Raw genomic sequence first — 14,317 nt, 5'->3', positions numbered from 1 at the left:
TTTGCTGTAGTTATGCTGTGTATATGCTTATAACGAACTACGGTTATAACGAACTGAAATTAGTAGTCCCTTTGAGTTCGTTATAACCGTACTTTACTGTATTTGCGCTTGTACAGATGATGAAACACTAACAGGCCGAGCAAGGGTCAATGATCCCGCCATTACCGATGGGAGAAAGAAGCCAGACCGAATGTTGTTCCTGCCTACTACAAACTACAGGGCAGGTATATTTAATCGCACCACACATAGAATTATCAAAATATTCTTAATAGACCTGTTCGTTGTGGGAGTTGGCGACTGTTTGCTGGCATTTCTACTTTGACTAGATGGATCTTCAGCATCCCATGCTTGCTGTAAAAGGCGACTATGCTTGTCGTAAGAGGCGACTAACGGGATCGGGTGGTCAGGTTCGCTGACTTGGTTGATGCATGTCATCGATCCCAATTGCGTGGATCGATGCTCACGATATTAATCACTAGATTGTGTGGTCCAGACTCGATTACTAGTATTTACATACCGCCGTCATATAGCCGGAATATTGCTGAGTGCGGCGTTAAACAACACACCAACCAACATGTTGATTGACAAGAACAAGTGTTGAAAAAATAATTGATACATATTACTTCTTTTGAACAGAATTTTGAACAGAGTGTATTTAAATCCATAGCGCCAGAGAATAATGAGTCTCGAATATCCGCCGACTCTATTGGGCTTTAAAGACAAAATTATTGTCAACTTTTGTATGAATGAATCCCTGAAGATCAGTGGTGACACCAGGGCCCACTTGCACAAAGCGATCTTAGCGCTAAGCCTATGTTAATGTGTGGGAGTTACGATCATCTTAGCCTTAAGACCGCTTTGTGCGAGTGGGCCCAGGTGTTCGCGAAAAGGGTAAGCATATCTGCTCTACCGGTAGTACCCGCCATTCACACAATTTGCATTAATTAGTACGTGTTTGTAACAATGTGAAACTAAACTAACGCCGGGTATGCAGTCTTGAACATGAGCATAAACATGAACATATCATCTCATCTGGAAGGTTATTAACTCGAATATTTTCATCAAAAGGAGACTTAATATCTGTACATTACGTATGTATGCGTATGCCTATGGCATGCATACAATGCATACTTTGCTTGTTTACCTATTGGTAGTGGGTTACCTTATAATCCGGTCCCTGTGTGTTCATACCTTATTTCGTGTTGTTGATACCTATGATAGGATTACGGCGAATTTGAGACGTCTCATAATAAGGCTGATGCTTGTATTGTTGTTAGAAACCTGTGCGACTGTTTCGTTGTTTGTGTACGTATTCCCTTGGGTTCCAAGGTAAGATTTATCGCATCCCCGAAAATGCATGTATGTACTGTATGGCGAGATCACACTGAAACACCTTTCGCATTTTCTATCATCATTGAATCATTGAAGACCCGTAAATGAGTTTAACACCTTGATATTGAATAGAAACTACTTTAAACAGTCTTGTGATCATGGCTTTACATGGTAGAGTGCTCAAATGTAGTGCGACTTTCACATGATTGTGGAAATGGTTTTGTTGCTTTTATTAAACTAATGTTTTAGTGACGTGGGATAGATTGTAGGTTCCCCAGTTTATATTGGCCCTGTGATGCAACGTTTTTTGTTGTTTGTTGTTTAACGCCGCACTCATCAATATTCCAGCTATATGACGGCGGTCTGTAAATAATCGAGTCTGGACGAGGCAATCCGATGATTCACATCATGAGCATCGATCTACGCAATTGAGATCGATGACATGCATCAACCAAGTCAGCGAGCCTGACCACCCGATCCCGTTAGTCGCCTCTTACGACAAGCATAGTCGCCTTTTTGTGGCAAGCATGGGTTGCTGAAGACCTATTTCACCCCGGATCTTCAGAAGGTATTGGAATGGTTGTCAAGTAACTCTTATGGTGAAGCAGTTTTAAACTACGTCGCTAGATAATAGTATACAGTTAAGGTTTCTATATTTGAATATGAAACTATCTTTTTATAAACCAAAATAGATATGTTTTGTAATAAAATACAACAGGATACGATTCCTTGTAAGAAAATGTATAGTAAGCGGTACTTAACCTGTGTTCATGTCTTTTAGACGAATGTCAAAACATGACAGTATCTTATCTATGTTATTGAATATTTGTCACCTCAGGACGTACCGAGCCAGGATGTCTATTCAAGGGGAAGACAATCCTAGTTTCCAGATGGACGAAATTATTGGGGATGTACCTCATTGTCGTGCAGGCAGTCTCAGGCGGAGTCGAACCATTGAAAACCTTGCTGAAGGGGAAGACGAAGTAACAACGTAGGGAAACATTTTATACCAAAATCATTGTTTTTGCAGAAATACTGTTGATTATGCAAATATTTATCTGGCTTTTAATCCATCACACACATGTGTTAAGTTATGTAGAGTTATCTCCCTCAGTCGTGCGAATCCCGAATCCTTAGCGGTTATGGTCCTTGGTTTGTAAGCACCATATCTGTGCTCGTTGATTTCACTGAAGTTGTAAATGATTAAGAGTTAATTGCACGTATTTTGTTTCCACTTTGCAGACAACACCAACATGAATGGGACAGATTTGAACAGAAACATGAGAAACTTATGTCTACATCTGCTGAAAATAAACAGTGGAGATCCACCAGGGACAGAATCTGTAAGATTGTTACTATCCTCCTCTTGTTCCTTGTCAACCTGTCACTACTAGTCGTCTCAAAACTCTCCATCCTTAGTCTAACAAGTCACCTGGGCAAAACTCTGACGCAAGGGTCAGAAACCCATGGGCCAGTTGTCGAAGTGAGACTCGTCTGGGCACTGCTACTCTGTCTCGTGATTCCGAGTGTGATGAACCTAATTATCAGCACCTGGAGACTTTGTATACAGACCAGGGAAGAGGACAGGGAAAAGAAAAATATCAAAGAAAAAATAAAGGCGATATTGCCCATTGGTGTGGTACGTATTTTCAAGTAGTAACTTTCTTACCCTGACAGTAAGCATGGTGTCAATATGATATGTGAAATACTATTTTCCGAACATATATCACCCTCACCTTTATTGATAATTCTGCCTATAAGTAGGGTATTCTGACTGAAATTGTGTCCTGTATGTCACGGAGACATAACACGCTTGATTGTGTGAACTGACAAATGCAGTAGCATGCTTAGTCGTTACATTCAGTGGGTATTACGGGTGTCTATTCAGTCAATCTAGTGTGTTATATATTGTGAGTATGCTACTAGATATAAATGCATATATTTTCAGTGTTTGGCGACTGAGTTGGTTCACTCCCTTGGGATTCTTCTTCTGACATTCCTGGTCTTTCCACACCTGCACCCAATTACCGGATGTGTTTTGATGTCAACAGTTGGTCTCGTCCCGTGTATCACTCGACTTCTTTCAGGATGGTGCAATGGTCACACCACTTTGAAAATTAACATCCTTAAATTCGTTCTTGCCTTTTTATATATAGCCAATTTTGTCTCATGGCGAGTTCTCTCCCGCGCTCAAACTACCATTTCATTGACAGTTCTACTTCCCGTAAGTGTCCTTATGCTCTCTGTTAAGTGGTGGGATAATTATGTTGGCAAACCCTTTGGATTATCGAAGAAGACAACACAGCCACATGCTTTGAGGGAGTTCATTGTATCACTGATACAGATAGCAACCCAATTCCTTTCGACCAGTATCTTCTTTGGGTACAGTGACAGAGCAACCTGTATAAGGACGTTATTTGGTTTCGAGAGAGGAGCAAGAGAATGTTCTATATTCGGTAATATTGTGCTTCTAAACGACAACAGTAAATTAGATGAAATATGTTCAACAAACTTCTTCTTCACCACAGCAGGAACAGCAATACTATGTGGAGCCATATTTCATATCTTGGCTGTTGCGGCCTGCAAGGCACACATTCAGATCCCTTGCTTTTCACTTCCATTACTGTTTTCAACACCAACAACGCTTGGGCTGCTATGGCTGGTTTACTATTTTGGAGATAAATCTTATCTTGTGTGTTTCTTTAAAAACATTACATCCATGGACAATATGTTCGGAGGTGTTGACACACCAACGTGGATTTGTGGCAGTGTGAGTTGGATTCTCTTCTTTCTGGTATTTGGACATATATGGTTCCCGACTGAAGAAAGGCTTGCTAAAAGGGAAAAGTAAGTATCATTTTCCGCATTACAACATCTCCAACCTGCCCTGAGAGAATGATTTTCATACATTTTAAGCATGCATGATATTTTACGCCATAGTCATGAACGTATCATGGCAAGTATATCATGCTTCTGTTTAGGCCAGACAGCTGCACATCGCTAATTCAATCAGTTCGCGAGACACACAACGAGCACAGAGTTTAAGAATTAATATTGCATTAACTATTATCATATATTTCATTCATCTGTGTTGTTAAAACATATCTAGTTTATGTACATCATGATCTGCTTCATAATATGATATATTCAATAATTTCAGGTTATTCGTCAGACCTTTCTATTGTGGAATACTTGTCGGCGAATCGCTGACGCTGTCCAGAAGAATGGCTACCGAAGCAAGGGTAAAGTTTATTTATCATCAGTCAGATGTTTGTAAACAGTTACCGAAACATTATGGTTATTATGGTATGTGGCCTTTCAAAACCCTACCAATGTTTTCACCAAAAAGGCTAACCTTCTGTGTCCCTTTGCATTTTTCTCCCACATTAAGCTCACACACCATGGTATCATAACTACAAATCAAAGCAGCCTCACAACAGTCACTCACACTACGTGCATGTTACAAAAGAAGGAGTGATTTACAATCATAATTGCGATTAAATGTATTCCCAGGTAATAATTGACCTTAACATATGTTTAACTTCTTTCTGTTAATGTCTCTATCATCTTGTGATAATGATATTGCATGGTTCTCACAATTATTCCATAGAACATTGAAGAACAAGTATGTGTCAAGCAAGCTAAAGAGGAGGACGTACCCTTGGTCATCGCATGTGTAACAATGTGGCACGAGACTGAACGAGAAATGACTCAAGTTTTGAAATCAATTTACAGGTATGCTTATTTTAGAAAATGTTCTGAGGTGACAAACTCTAAAGTATGAACTTTATATGAAATGTAGGTGAGGTGAGGTGAGATGAGGTGAAATGGAGTGTAACGTCGCGTTCAAGATTATTGCACTTATATAGCAACGTGCATGTACGTGTGTGTTGCCTCTTGTACTGGTCCGGACTAATGCCGATTTTGTAGTGCTAGCTCACTGAGATACTATGCCGAAGTTTAACGCGAATTCCCCACTCATACTGATTGACTGCCACCCAACCCTTGTTTTGGCCCTTTAATGCCGAGTGCCAGGCAGGGTAACAAGAAGTCCATTTAATAACGTCTTTTGGTATGACGTGGTCGGAGATCGAACCGCCGACCTTCCTCTCTACCACTAGACCACGGAAGCGGTCTTGTATGAAATATAACGCTGTTTTAAGATAGATGCCCATTCATTTTTTCCCAAGATGATATGGATTCATAAATGAAACGTGAGAAATCGTATAACGGTAAACTGGTAGATAACGTGGTCGTTGTAGATATTTTGGAACGTACAGATAGCCCATGCTTGTGGGAAGAGTTAATATATTACCCTATATGCTGTGGAGGATCATGTTATGATGCTGGTTGTGTGTACGTTTTCACTATCAACCACTAGTACAGTTCTGACGTTGTTTTACTTCGTTGTATGGTGTCGATATTGACGATTGCTGCATAAAACAATATTTCCTCATACGCATAACCATTTACACCCTGTATAAGTTTGTATACAATACCATCCATAATTCAAGAGAATATCTTGATCTGAACTCACCTTATTGGTAATTGATGCTACACTTGCATCTATCATTATGACCCTCTGTTTCCACTTCGTTATTTGCAATAGGATGTTTATCAGCACACCGGTCTGTCAATATCACCATGAAGTATTACGATAAGGAGATAAGTATAATATATTGATAAATAACCAGCTCATTTCTAAAGTTATGAGTGTGTAATTGTAGCTTGTTTGCTTTATTCCTATTTGCCTTCTTCCAACTTAGAAATTATTACATGAGGGAAGTTTTGATACATTCTCAATGATATAAACTTTCAGACTGGCCATAGATAGTGGCGCAACACGGGCATGGGCTGATATAAAACAGAATCCTACATATACCGCCCCTAAGGAACCGAATCAGAAACAGCGCAATATGAGTACAAGGAAGGCCCCAAAACAAGAAACCCAAAATACAGACAGTTCGAATGATGACAGATACAACTTTGAAGGTAATAGTGAAAATCACACTTGTTGTATTGCAGTACAATTAGTGTTAGAGCTGTAAATGAGTCTTGGTCTAACAACCGTGTAAGGATGCCGAATAATATCACTGAGCAATAACATCTTGGTGCTGCACTGGAATCATTCTATTCTACATGTCTACGTTTAAGTGGGTATTGTTTTGGTATTTTACGTACCTGCGCTTCCTGACCATGTTGTTCTATAGTTATAAGTTGTATTGGCAGCGCATATATTCCTTGACGACGCGTTTGAAGGAACAGATCGTGGAGATGAGGCTCGATTCAACACGTGGACTGAACAGTTGATACAAGTTGTGCAGGAGGTTGCTGGGTAGGTCTCTAGGTTTTCAGAACCTTTGTAACGAGATCTCCTATGGGTTAAATAACGGCATGCATATGTAGGTTACCTCTCGGAATGAATGAATCTTTAACCCGAAGAAATGATGTAGGGAAATGGTTTTAATTTTAAATAACCAACGCACGGAATATAAACAACCGCATAAAGTTGAATTCTGATGCTGGTAAATATGTGTTTTTTTTAGAAAAACCACAAAAGCGTCGTATCGTCCAACTCCCTATGGAGGAAAAATCGCCTGGACATTACCTGGAGTTAGGGAAACGGCCCTGACGGCGCACTTGAAGGACAAAACAAAAATCAGAAATAAGAAACGCTGGAGTCAGGTTTGTAGGCTCAACCTATTTACTCTTTTGGATGTGTGTAATACTGGCAAATTAGTTTGTTTGGGTCTTTCCAATTAAAGGAACAGAACGGATTAATGCTGCAGTACACATTCCTTGATGATGTTGTCACAAGACCAGACATAGCAATCCCGTTATCTCCATCGATCCAACCTGTCAGGGTGGGATGGCTGAGACCTCTGGAACAGGAGTACCACCTGTCTAATTTCTACAAAACTTCGACAAAACCAATGATACATTGGTTCAAGGATGACCGAAACTGTTGTGACATTTGTGATAGTATTGATGTTTTAATTTGTCACGATTTTCTGTATTGATACACGCAAAATTACTTTTTAAAAGTTATCGAATGTGCAAACCTAATAGAATCACCGGTTATTAGCGAAAAGATGTGCGTATGCTTTCCCATCACACATACAAAGACATGCAAAGGCAAATCAATTGTTAACCTGAACAAACGCGGAGACATGTGGTACAAGTCAGAAAAGGAAATTGCATCGGACATCATTTTGGTCACTGATGCCTCAAATTTGGAAATGTCCTCAAGATATTCCCCATAAAACTTAAGGTCTTGGATTCTGTAACCCTGATCACTTGTTATGCTGTGATCTAAATATGAAACAGATGAGGCAGTTTCACTGGTCGCCTTCATTCCTAGCTGGTGTCCACGGGGAAGTCCTGCCTAAATGTTTTATCCCTAAATGTCAAATAGATATATTATCTTTGAAAAAGGCCACCATTAAATATGGTCAATACGTTCAATGACAAATGCCCGTTTGATCAAGGAATTAAGTTTCTCCTAAGGTTTGTCCTTTTGGGTAGAGTTGTACAAGTTTGATAATCAAATGTTTTGACAGTCTCTTTTCTGAGTTTGCAAACATTCAAGCACATTCTTGAAGTTATTGAAAATCTTCGTGGTATTTATTCCTCTTATCTCAATGACTCTGTGAATATAGAGAAAATCATTCAGTGGTTGTATTATATTATATCTTTTTGTATGGAGCTTAGAATTATATCCTCTAAATTTTACTTTCCAGGTAATGTATCTGTACTACCTCCTCGGATTCCGGTGCAAGAAGGAGGATAAGCTGGACAATATATTTCTGTTGGCCTTGGATGGGGATGTGGACTTTCAGGATGGTGCTGTAAAGATGTTGTTGGACCGGATGAGGCGAGACCCGGATGTAGGAGCAGCTTGTGGAAGGATACATCCTATTGGAATAGGAACTGGTAGAGTAAACATCTGATGACAACCCTTAAACTCTCTCCATGTGTACTTGAGAGTTGATGTTGACACGATCATAAGGAACACCAACGGTGTCTTTATTTTATCAAACTTGTTTGAATTTTGTCATGCCACAACGATCAGTGATATATTTGTAATAAAAATTATTTTTCCAATCTATAAACAGGTCCAATTCTGTGGTACCAGAAATTTGAATATGCGGTGAGTCACTGGCTGCAGAAGGCTGCAGAGCATGTTACAGGATGTGTTCTCTGCAGCCCTGGCTGTTTCAGTTTGTACAGAGCCTCTGCACTAACGTCCAAGGATGTCATACGGAAGTATGCCACCATGTCAACCGAAGCAAGACATTTTGTTCAATACGACCAAGGTATTACAGTGCATCAAATTGTTTGCATTGGTGGCCCCGACATTTAGAATCCTAGTATCCTTGCTAGTTGGTTTCGCCAAAGTGGTAAATGTAAATGTCAGTGGCTTAACATCAGTTCAAAACATCACTCATTTTGTACATATATCCCAAAGTTGATCCAAGGCCACCGTGATAGAGATAAATTGTTGCTGATTGTGGCATAAACCACCATTCACTCGTTATATGATAGACGGACACGTCAGGTAATGTATTTGTATCAAATCAGTTGTAGCTGAACAGCGTTTCCCACTCGTGTTTTAAAGGAAAAATACCATCCAAAAAGCGAGGTCTCTCCTCTAGCATCACATCATAGATCCACGCCAAACAAGTAATGAATAATTCGTTTCTGTATCTTTTCAGGCGAGGATCGATGGTTATGTACCTTGTTACTTCAACGAGGCCACAAAATTGAATACTGCGCAGCTTCCGATTCATTCACTTTTGCCCCAGAAGGATTTGGAGAGTTCTTTAACCAACGGAAACGATGGAATCCATCAACGATAGCAAACATGCTCGACCTGTTAAGCGTAAGTATGTTCTTACAGGCATTCTTTAAGCAGTGGCTTTTAAGGAGAACTCTTTCACCACAGTACACCTTTCTTCCACTTTGGACTATTTGTGTGCACTCTCTTAACTGCTTTAACAAATCAGTTATCCAGAAAGTAATTAATGTTGTTAATTTTGTGTGAGGAGTACATATTTATGAACATATATTGAATCTAGATATTTCTGTATCAACAGTTAGAAGTGAAAGCATTCTGTTGATTGAGATAAATTATTAATCAACGCCCATGCTTTCTGACAGGGCTGGAAACACCTGACCAAGCTGAACAAGAACATATCCTCAATCTTTCTAATGTATGAGACGGCATTGATGGTGTGTCTGCTCTTGACTCCTGGTACAATCTTTCTTTTAATCATTGGTGCTATCAACGTGGCCTTTCCCGGGATACCACTGTATGGAGCGCTCATGTTCAATCTTATTCCTGTTGGTGTCTTCATTCTTGTTTGTCTATACACTCAAGTCAAAACTCAGGTAATTAGAATGGTTGTGTCTGCAAAACGAGCGGGGGTTTCTCCGTAGTAATTAGGAGTTAAACATATTGTGTTTTCAAGAAAGACCTATGTGACAGGGACATAATGATTACATGTTTACTGGTATATTAATTTACTATAGTTAATAATGTTGACACTGATAAGGTAATTATGTTGGCTGTTGTAGCCAGGACATTCTGAATTAACACTTGTTATTGACCAGAATAGAGTAAGTTCGAAAGTCAGGAAAAACAGGAATTTCTATTTTAGAGTGGAATTGCCCTAACTCGGAGATGTGCAATCTTTTAATGTTGTATTCATGCTAGATCCAAGTGGCTGGAGTCCTCTGCATCTTCTACATGCTGTTGATGATGATGGTACTGGTAGGGCTTGTCCTTCAAGCAGACAAGCATGGCTACTGCTCTGTCACCACTATCTTCCTCATCACCATCCTTGGGATATTCTTTTCCTGTGCACTTCTTCACCCGCAAGAGTTCAGCTGTATCTTTGCTGGTGTCGTTTATTTCTTCTTCACGCCAACGATGTCAATGTTGATGGTCATCTATTCTTTGTGCAACCTTAACAGCATCTCATGGGGAACACGGGAGGGGAAACGGGCAGCCAGAACTGAACAAAACAGTGATGGTCAGGGGAGACAACTCCAATCGGTTTGGTCACGATTGACAAAAGGCGCAAGTGCAAGTTCTCTTTGCCGATGTATGTGTTTGGCTCGAGAGGAAAACAGAAATATACTGGATAAGTTGGACAACATTGAAAAGATATTGCAACAGCCACGTGATCAAGGTCAATATGATATATTTCATTGTACATGTTTCACGTATTAACCACATTCTGAAAACAGACACATTAATAGCTCATCTTTTTGCCAGAGTTGAAATGTAAGATATGTTTCATAAAGTCTAACAGTAAAGGTTTTTTGTTTTATACCACCTTTGTAAGACATGTTCACATTGATGAATATATTTGAAAATTGTTTTTCTCAATATTTCAGTTGATAACTGGTCTCAAGATAGGGCGTACAATATTCCCACGCACTCAGCTCAAGAACGGTTCATTAAGGCACGGGAGGACGACGGCGAAGATAGATTCTGGAAAGAACTCATTGAAAAATACTTACAACCTCAAACTGCCCAACTTGAATACCATGACAAAATCCAGAGAGACTTGAAGGAGCTGAGAAATATGTCATGCTTATTGTTTCTTGTGGCAAATAGTCTTCTTATCATTCTTGTCCTTACACTTCAAATGACCCCACAGCTCACCATAAGCCTTCCTTGCAAAAGTGAAAGGTTCGTAGGGGAGGACTTCGAGCCTATATCTGTGACATTTATGATTGTTTTCGGCGCAGTGCTTGTGGTACAGTTCACAGCAATGTTGATCCACCGATTCTCGACTTTTATTCATATCATTTCAACAACAGATATTCGACAAAAGTCTCAGAGGAGCGAAGACAAGCACAATGATAAAGCCGCCATTACCATAATGAAGTTTATCATATCATATCACCTGAAGAGCTTACACAATAAGCCATTCTCCGCAAACAGAACTGCTTCGGATGAACCAGATGGTGCAAGTCAAAGTTTTGAGAAGGATTTTGTCGATACATGTAGGAAACTCTGTGAAGAGAGGGATGAAGTGGATGCCCAACAACTATCATCAATAGAGACGTTGACAATAGCACACATTGCAAAGAAAGTAAAAACAACAGAGGCTTGCGTGAAGAAGATTATGAAAAGAGTGAATGACAGAAACAGAGAGACAAAAGAGATTAGAAGGCAAATCATCAATAGCACAGTACCTGATGATGTATCAGGCTCATCCAGAGTTTCATCTTCAAACGCTAATATACATCAAACTAGCGTTAAAGAAGTATCTACGTCTATCTTTGTCCATAGGGTTAATGAAGACCAAAATAACACCAAGTGTGATGAAACAGATTCGTCAGCAGCTATGTTCAACACTAGCAGTCGTACACGCGTGTGGGAACTTGGCCGAAGGAATGATATCATATCGGAGGATTTTTCGTACCAGTCAGGGCAAAGAAGACCACCACAAAGAAGAAGAGTTTCATCCAAACATGTTTTGAAGGCACGGCCATCTGAAGTTCCTGTCGAAGTGTACAGGCCATCTCATCCCCACGCAGTGGATATCAATGCCCTGAAAAACGAAACAAAATTGTAAAAATCAATAATTCAATACAAACCATTATCATGAAATGACTACCAAAAGAACAATATGTCATTCCTAATTTACAACTGACAGTGCATTCAAGGCTTGTTCTGTTTCGTTGGGATCCATGTTTGAAACAAAACAAGGAAAGATTCAGCTGGGGTTTGAAAGAACAAAAACAGGAACAAATTCACATTGGGAAATTGTTACATTGTGACTTAGTTTTACAATCATCAACAAACGTAAGATCATAAGATAAGTAATGTTGTTGAAGCATAATGATTCGTTTACATTGTTTATTGCTATCTAGTTACATACTTATGTTAGCACATATTATTTGAATTTGTATTCCTGTTAATTGTACTAATGTCTCTTATACATATAACATATGTCATTTTTACACTTAGATGTAGACTCAGTGTATTACCAGTTGTTCTATGCCACAGTGAGCAATTTTCCAGCCATATCACAAGAGTTCGTAAATAATAAAATCTGGACCAGGAAAATCACTGGGTAGTAGCATGATCAACGTCCCGTGCCTTCTCGTGTATTATGATACACAATCAGCCAAGGCATAGCGCGGACCACTCGATCCCCATTTTCGTTAGCATATACGACAGGCATTAAGTAACGGGGGCCTGTTCTGACACGGAACTTCAACAGGTATCTTGAGAAACTTACATACTACAGTAACGGTTTAGACTTATATGTACGAGGGGCGTTCTGTAAGTTTTGCAACTTTAATATAAGACCAAGTCGCAGAATATCTTTTGCACTTTTAGTTTTCATTATAATCTTCATTCACCTCAGTACACTTATTCCATTTGTCCTTCGAGCTTTTAATACCACTTTTTTAGAAATTCGCAGATTGGCCCTCTAACCACGCCTCTGTGGCAGCTTTTTTGTCCTCGTCGTCCTGGAAGCATCTTCCACGTAGGGCAGATTTCATTTGCCGGAACAGGAAATAGTCACTGGGGGCTAAGTCTGGGCTGTAGGGTGGGTGATTTAACTGTGTGTGCAAAACTTATTGAACGCCCCTCGTACATATAGGATATATATATGTATTTTGCAATATGTGTATTTTCCTATGAGTAAGCTTCATTTAACTGTTTGTGTATTTATTTATTGCTCCTAGTTAAGCTCAATGATTAGCGATTAGGACAAACATAAACATAAACTTTTCCTATTTTAATTTATTCTTGCTTGCTTTTATCATATATAGGTAAGGCATGAAGCTGCCATGGATACCTTAAGTTTATACAGTTCTAAATCACTTGATTAGTCGGGGGGGGGGGGGGGGGGGGGGGGGAGGAGTTATATTTACTACGACAATGCAAATATACTATGCATTCAATTACATATGGCTTCTCAGAGACCATGCTGATTGTGTGTTTTATGTCAAACCATTGTTCCAAGAATCATTACCTTTGTAACGCGTGACACGTAAATAAGTTATTAACCTCAATAAACTGACTTTTTTCACACATCACAATGGGCACTGGACAATACAACAGATTAATCGCCGGTATTACCACACGATTGTATAACTTGTTACTACTTGTATTCATCTAATAAACGAGTATTGAAACGTTACGGAGTGCCATTTATATGCTAAATTGTAGAATGAATATTGGAGGTTCTTCCCGGCCAAACGCAACGGTCCCCAACTGTAGTGTGTGGCTGCACGTGGAATCACAAACTGTCATTGTCCTTGTCAAGTAAGCGTCTTGTGTTCGTACCTCTGTGTTGCATGTTATGTTGGCCCGAAGACCTTACAAATAAAACATAAAAATGAATCCAATCTTCAGAAATGCTTTCATGGACACCATCTACCCGGCGTCAAGATCTTTGCAGTTGATAATGTGACGCCATTAGGAACCAGTATGCAAAGGACAGGCATTTCCTCCAACGTCTCAACCCACAACCATCTGAACCGAAACACAACTTTGATTTTTTGCATTCAGTTGTTAATTCGTAACATTCATAACACTACGGTTCACTTACAAAGCTGCAAGCTTAAAACATTAGTTGTTTTGTTTACACCATCGCACTGTTACGTGATTACGGCCATTTCCACATAATTGTTATTTTGTAATTGTATACAAGATGTAATTGTTTCATGGTAATTATGTGGTAAGTGAATATATGGATATATCAAACACTAGGATATTTATGAACAGTGCATTCATCATTCAAAATAGGTTTTGGTCAACAATTAAAAGTCTTCATGCAATCGCCATCCCCGAACATAATATTGACATTGAAGAATGTTAAAAACATTTCAAGGGACGGTTTTCGTCCTATTTTGGTCAAGATGAGATACATGCTGATGCATATGACGAGAGATCATACTCCCCACGATGATAATGAATTCAACGAGATAAAAGTCGATTTCTTTGTCTCTC

General features: G+C 39.4%; 1 protein-coding gene across 2 annotated transcripts; it reads left to right on the top strand.

The window, feature by feature from the left end:
• The first annotated feature begins 2,176 nt into the window (after positions 1-2,176).
• Positions 2,177-13,167, top strand: LOC124149824 (chitin synthase chs-2-like). 2 transcript variants are annotated; one of them, XR_007218148.1, is made up of 15 exons: positions 2,177-2,323; positions 2,575-2,971; positions 3,281-4,179; positions 4,493-4,574; positions 4,943-5,067; positions 6,152-6,324; positions 6,562-6,667; positions 6,879-7,017; positions 8,073-8,265; positions 8,448-8,648; positions 9,048-9,214; positions 9,493-9,723; positions 10,049-10,526; positions 10,735-12,442; positions 12,629-13,167. XR_007218148.1 is itself a non-coding variant. In XM_046521618.2 (14 exons), exons 1-14 carry the CDS (start codon positions 2,187-2,189, stop codon positions 11,922-11,924), a joined length of 4,518 nt encoding a protein of 1,505 aa, XP_046377574.2. In that variant the 5' UTR covers positions 2,177-2,186; the 3' UTR covers positions 11,925-13,167. The 2 variants fall into 2 exon arrangements, 1 of the variants encoding a protein (XP_046377574.2); XM_046521618.2 differs by having other exon boundaries at positions 10,735-13,167.
• The last annotated feature ends 1,150 nt before the right edge of the window (positions 13,168-14,317 follow it).

The sequence above is a fragment of the Haliotis rufescens genome, unplaced genomic scaffold (genome assembly GCF_023055435.1).
Source record: "Haliotis rufescens isolate VD_foot unplaced genomic scaffold, xgHalRufe1.0.p SCAF_4, whole genome shotgun sequence".
NCBI classification, from domain to species: domain Eukaryota; kingdom Metazoa; phylum Mollusca; class Gastropoda; order Lepetellida; family Haliotidae; genus Haliotis; species Haliotis rufescens.
This window is presented reverse-complemented; position numbering and strand designations above follow the sequence as displayed.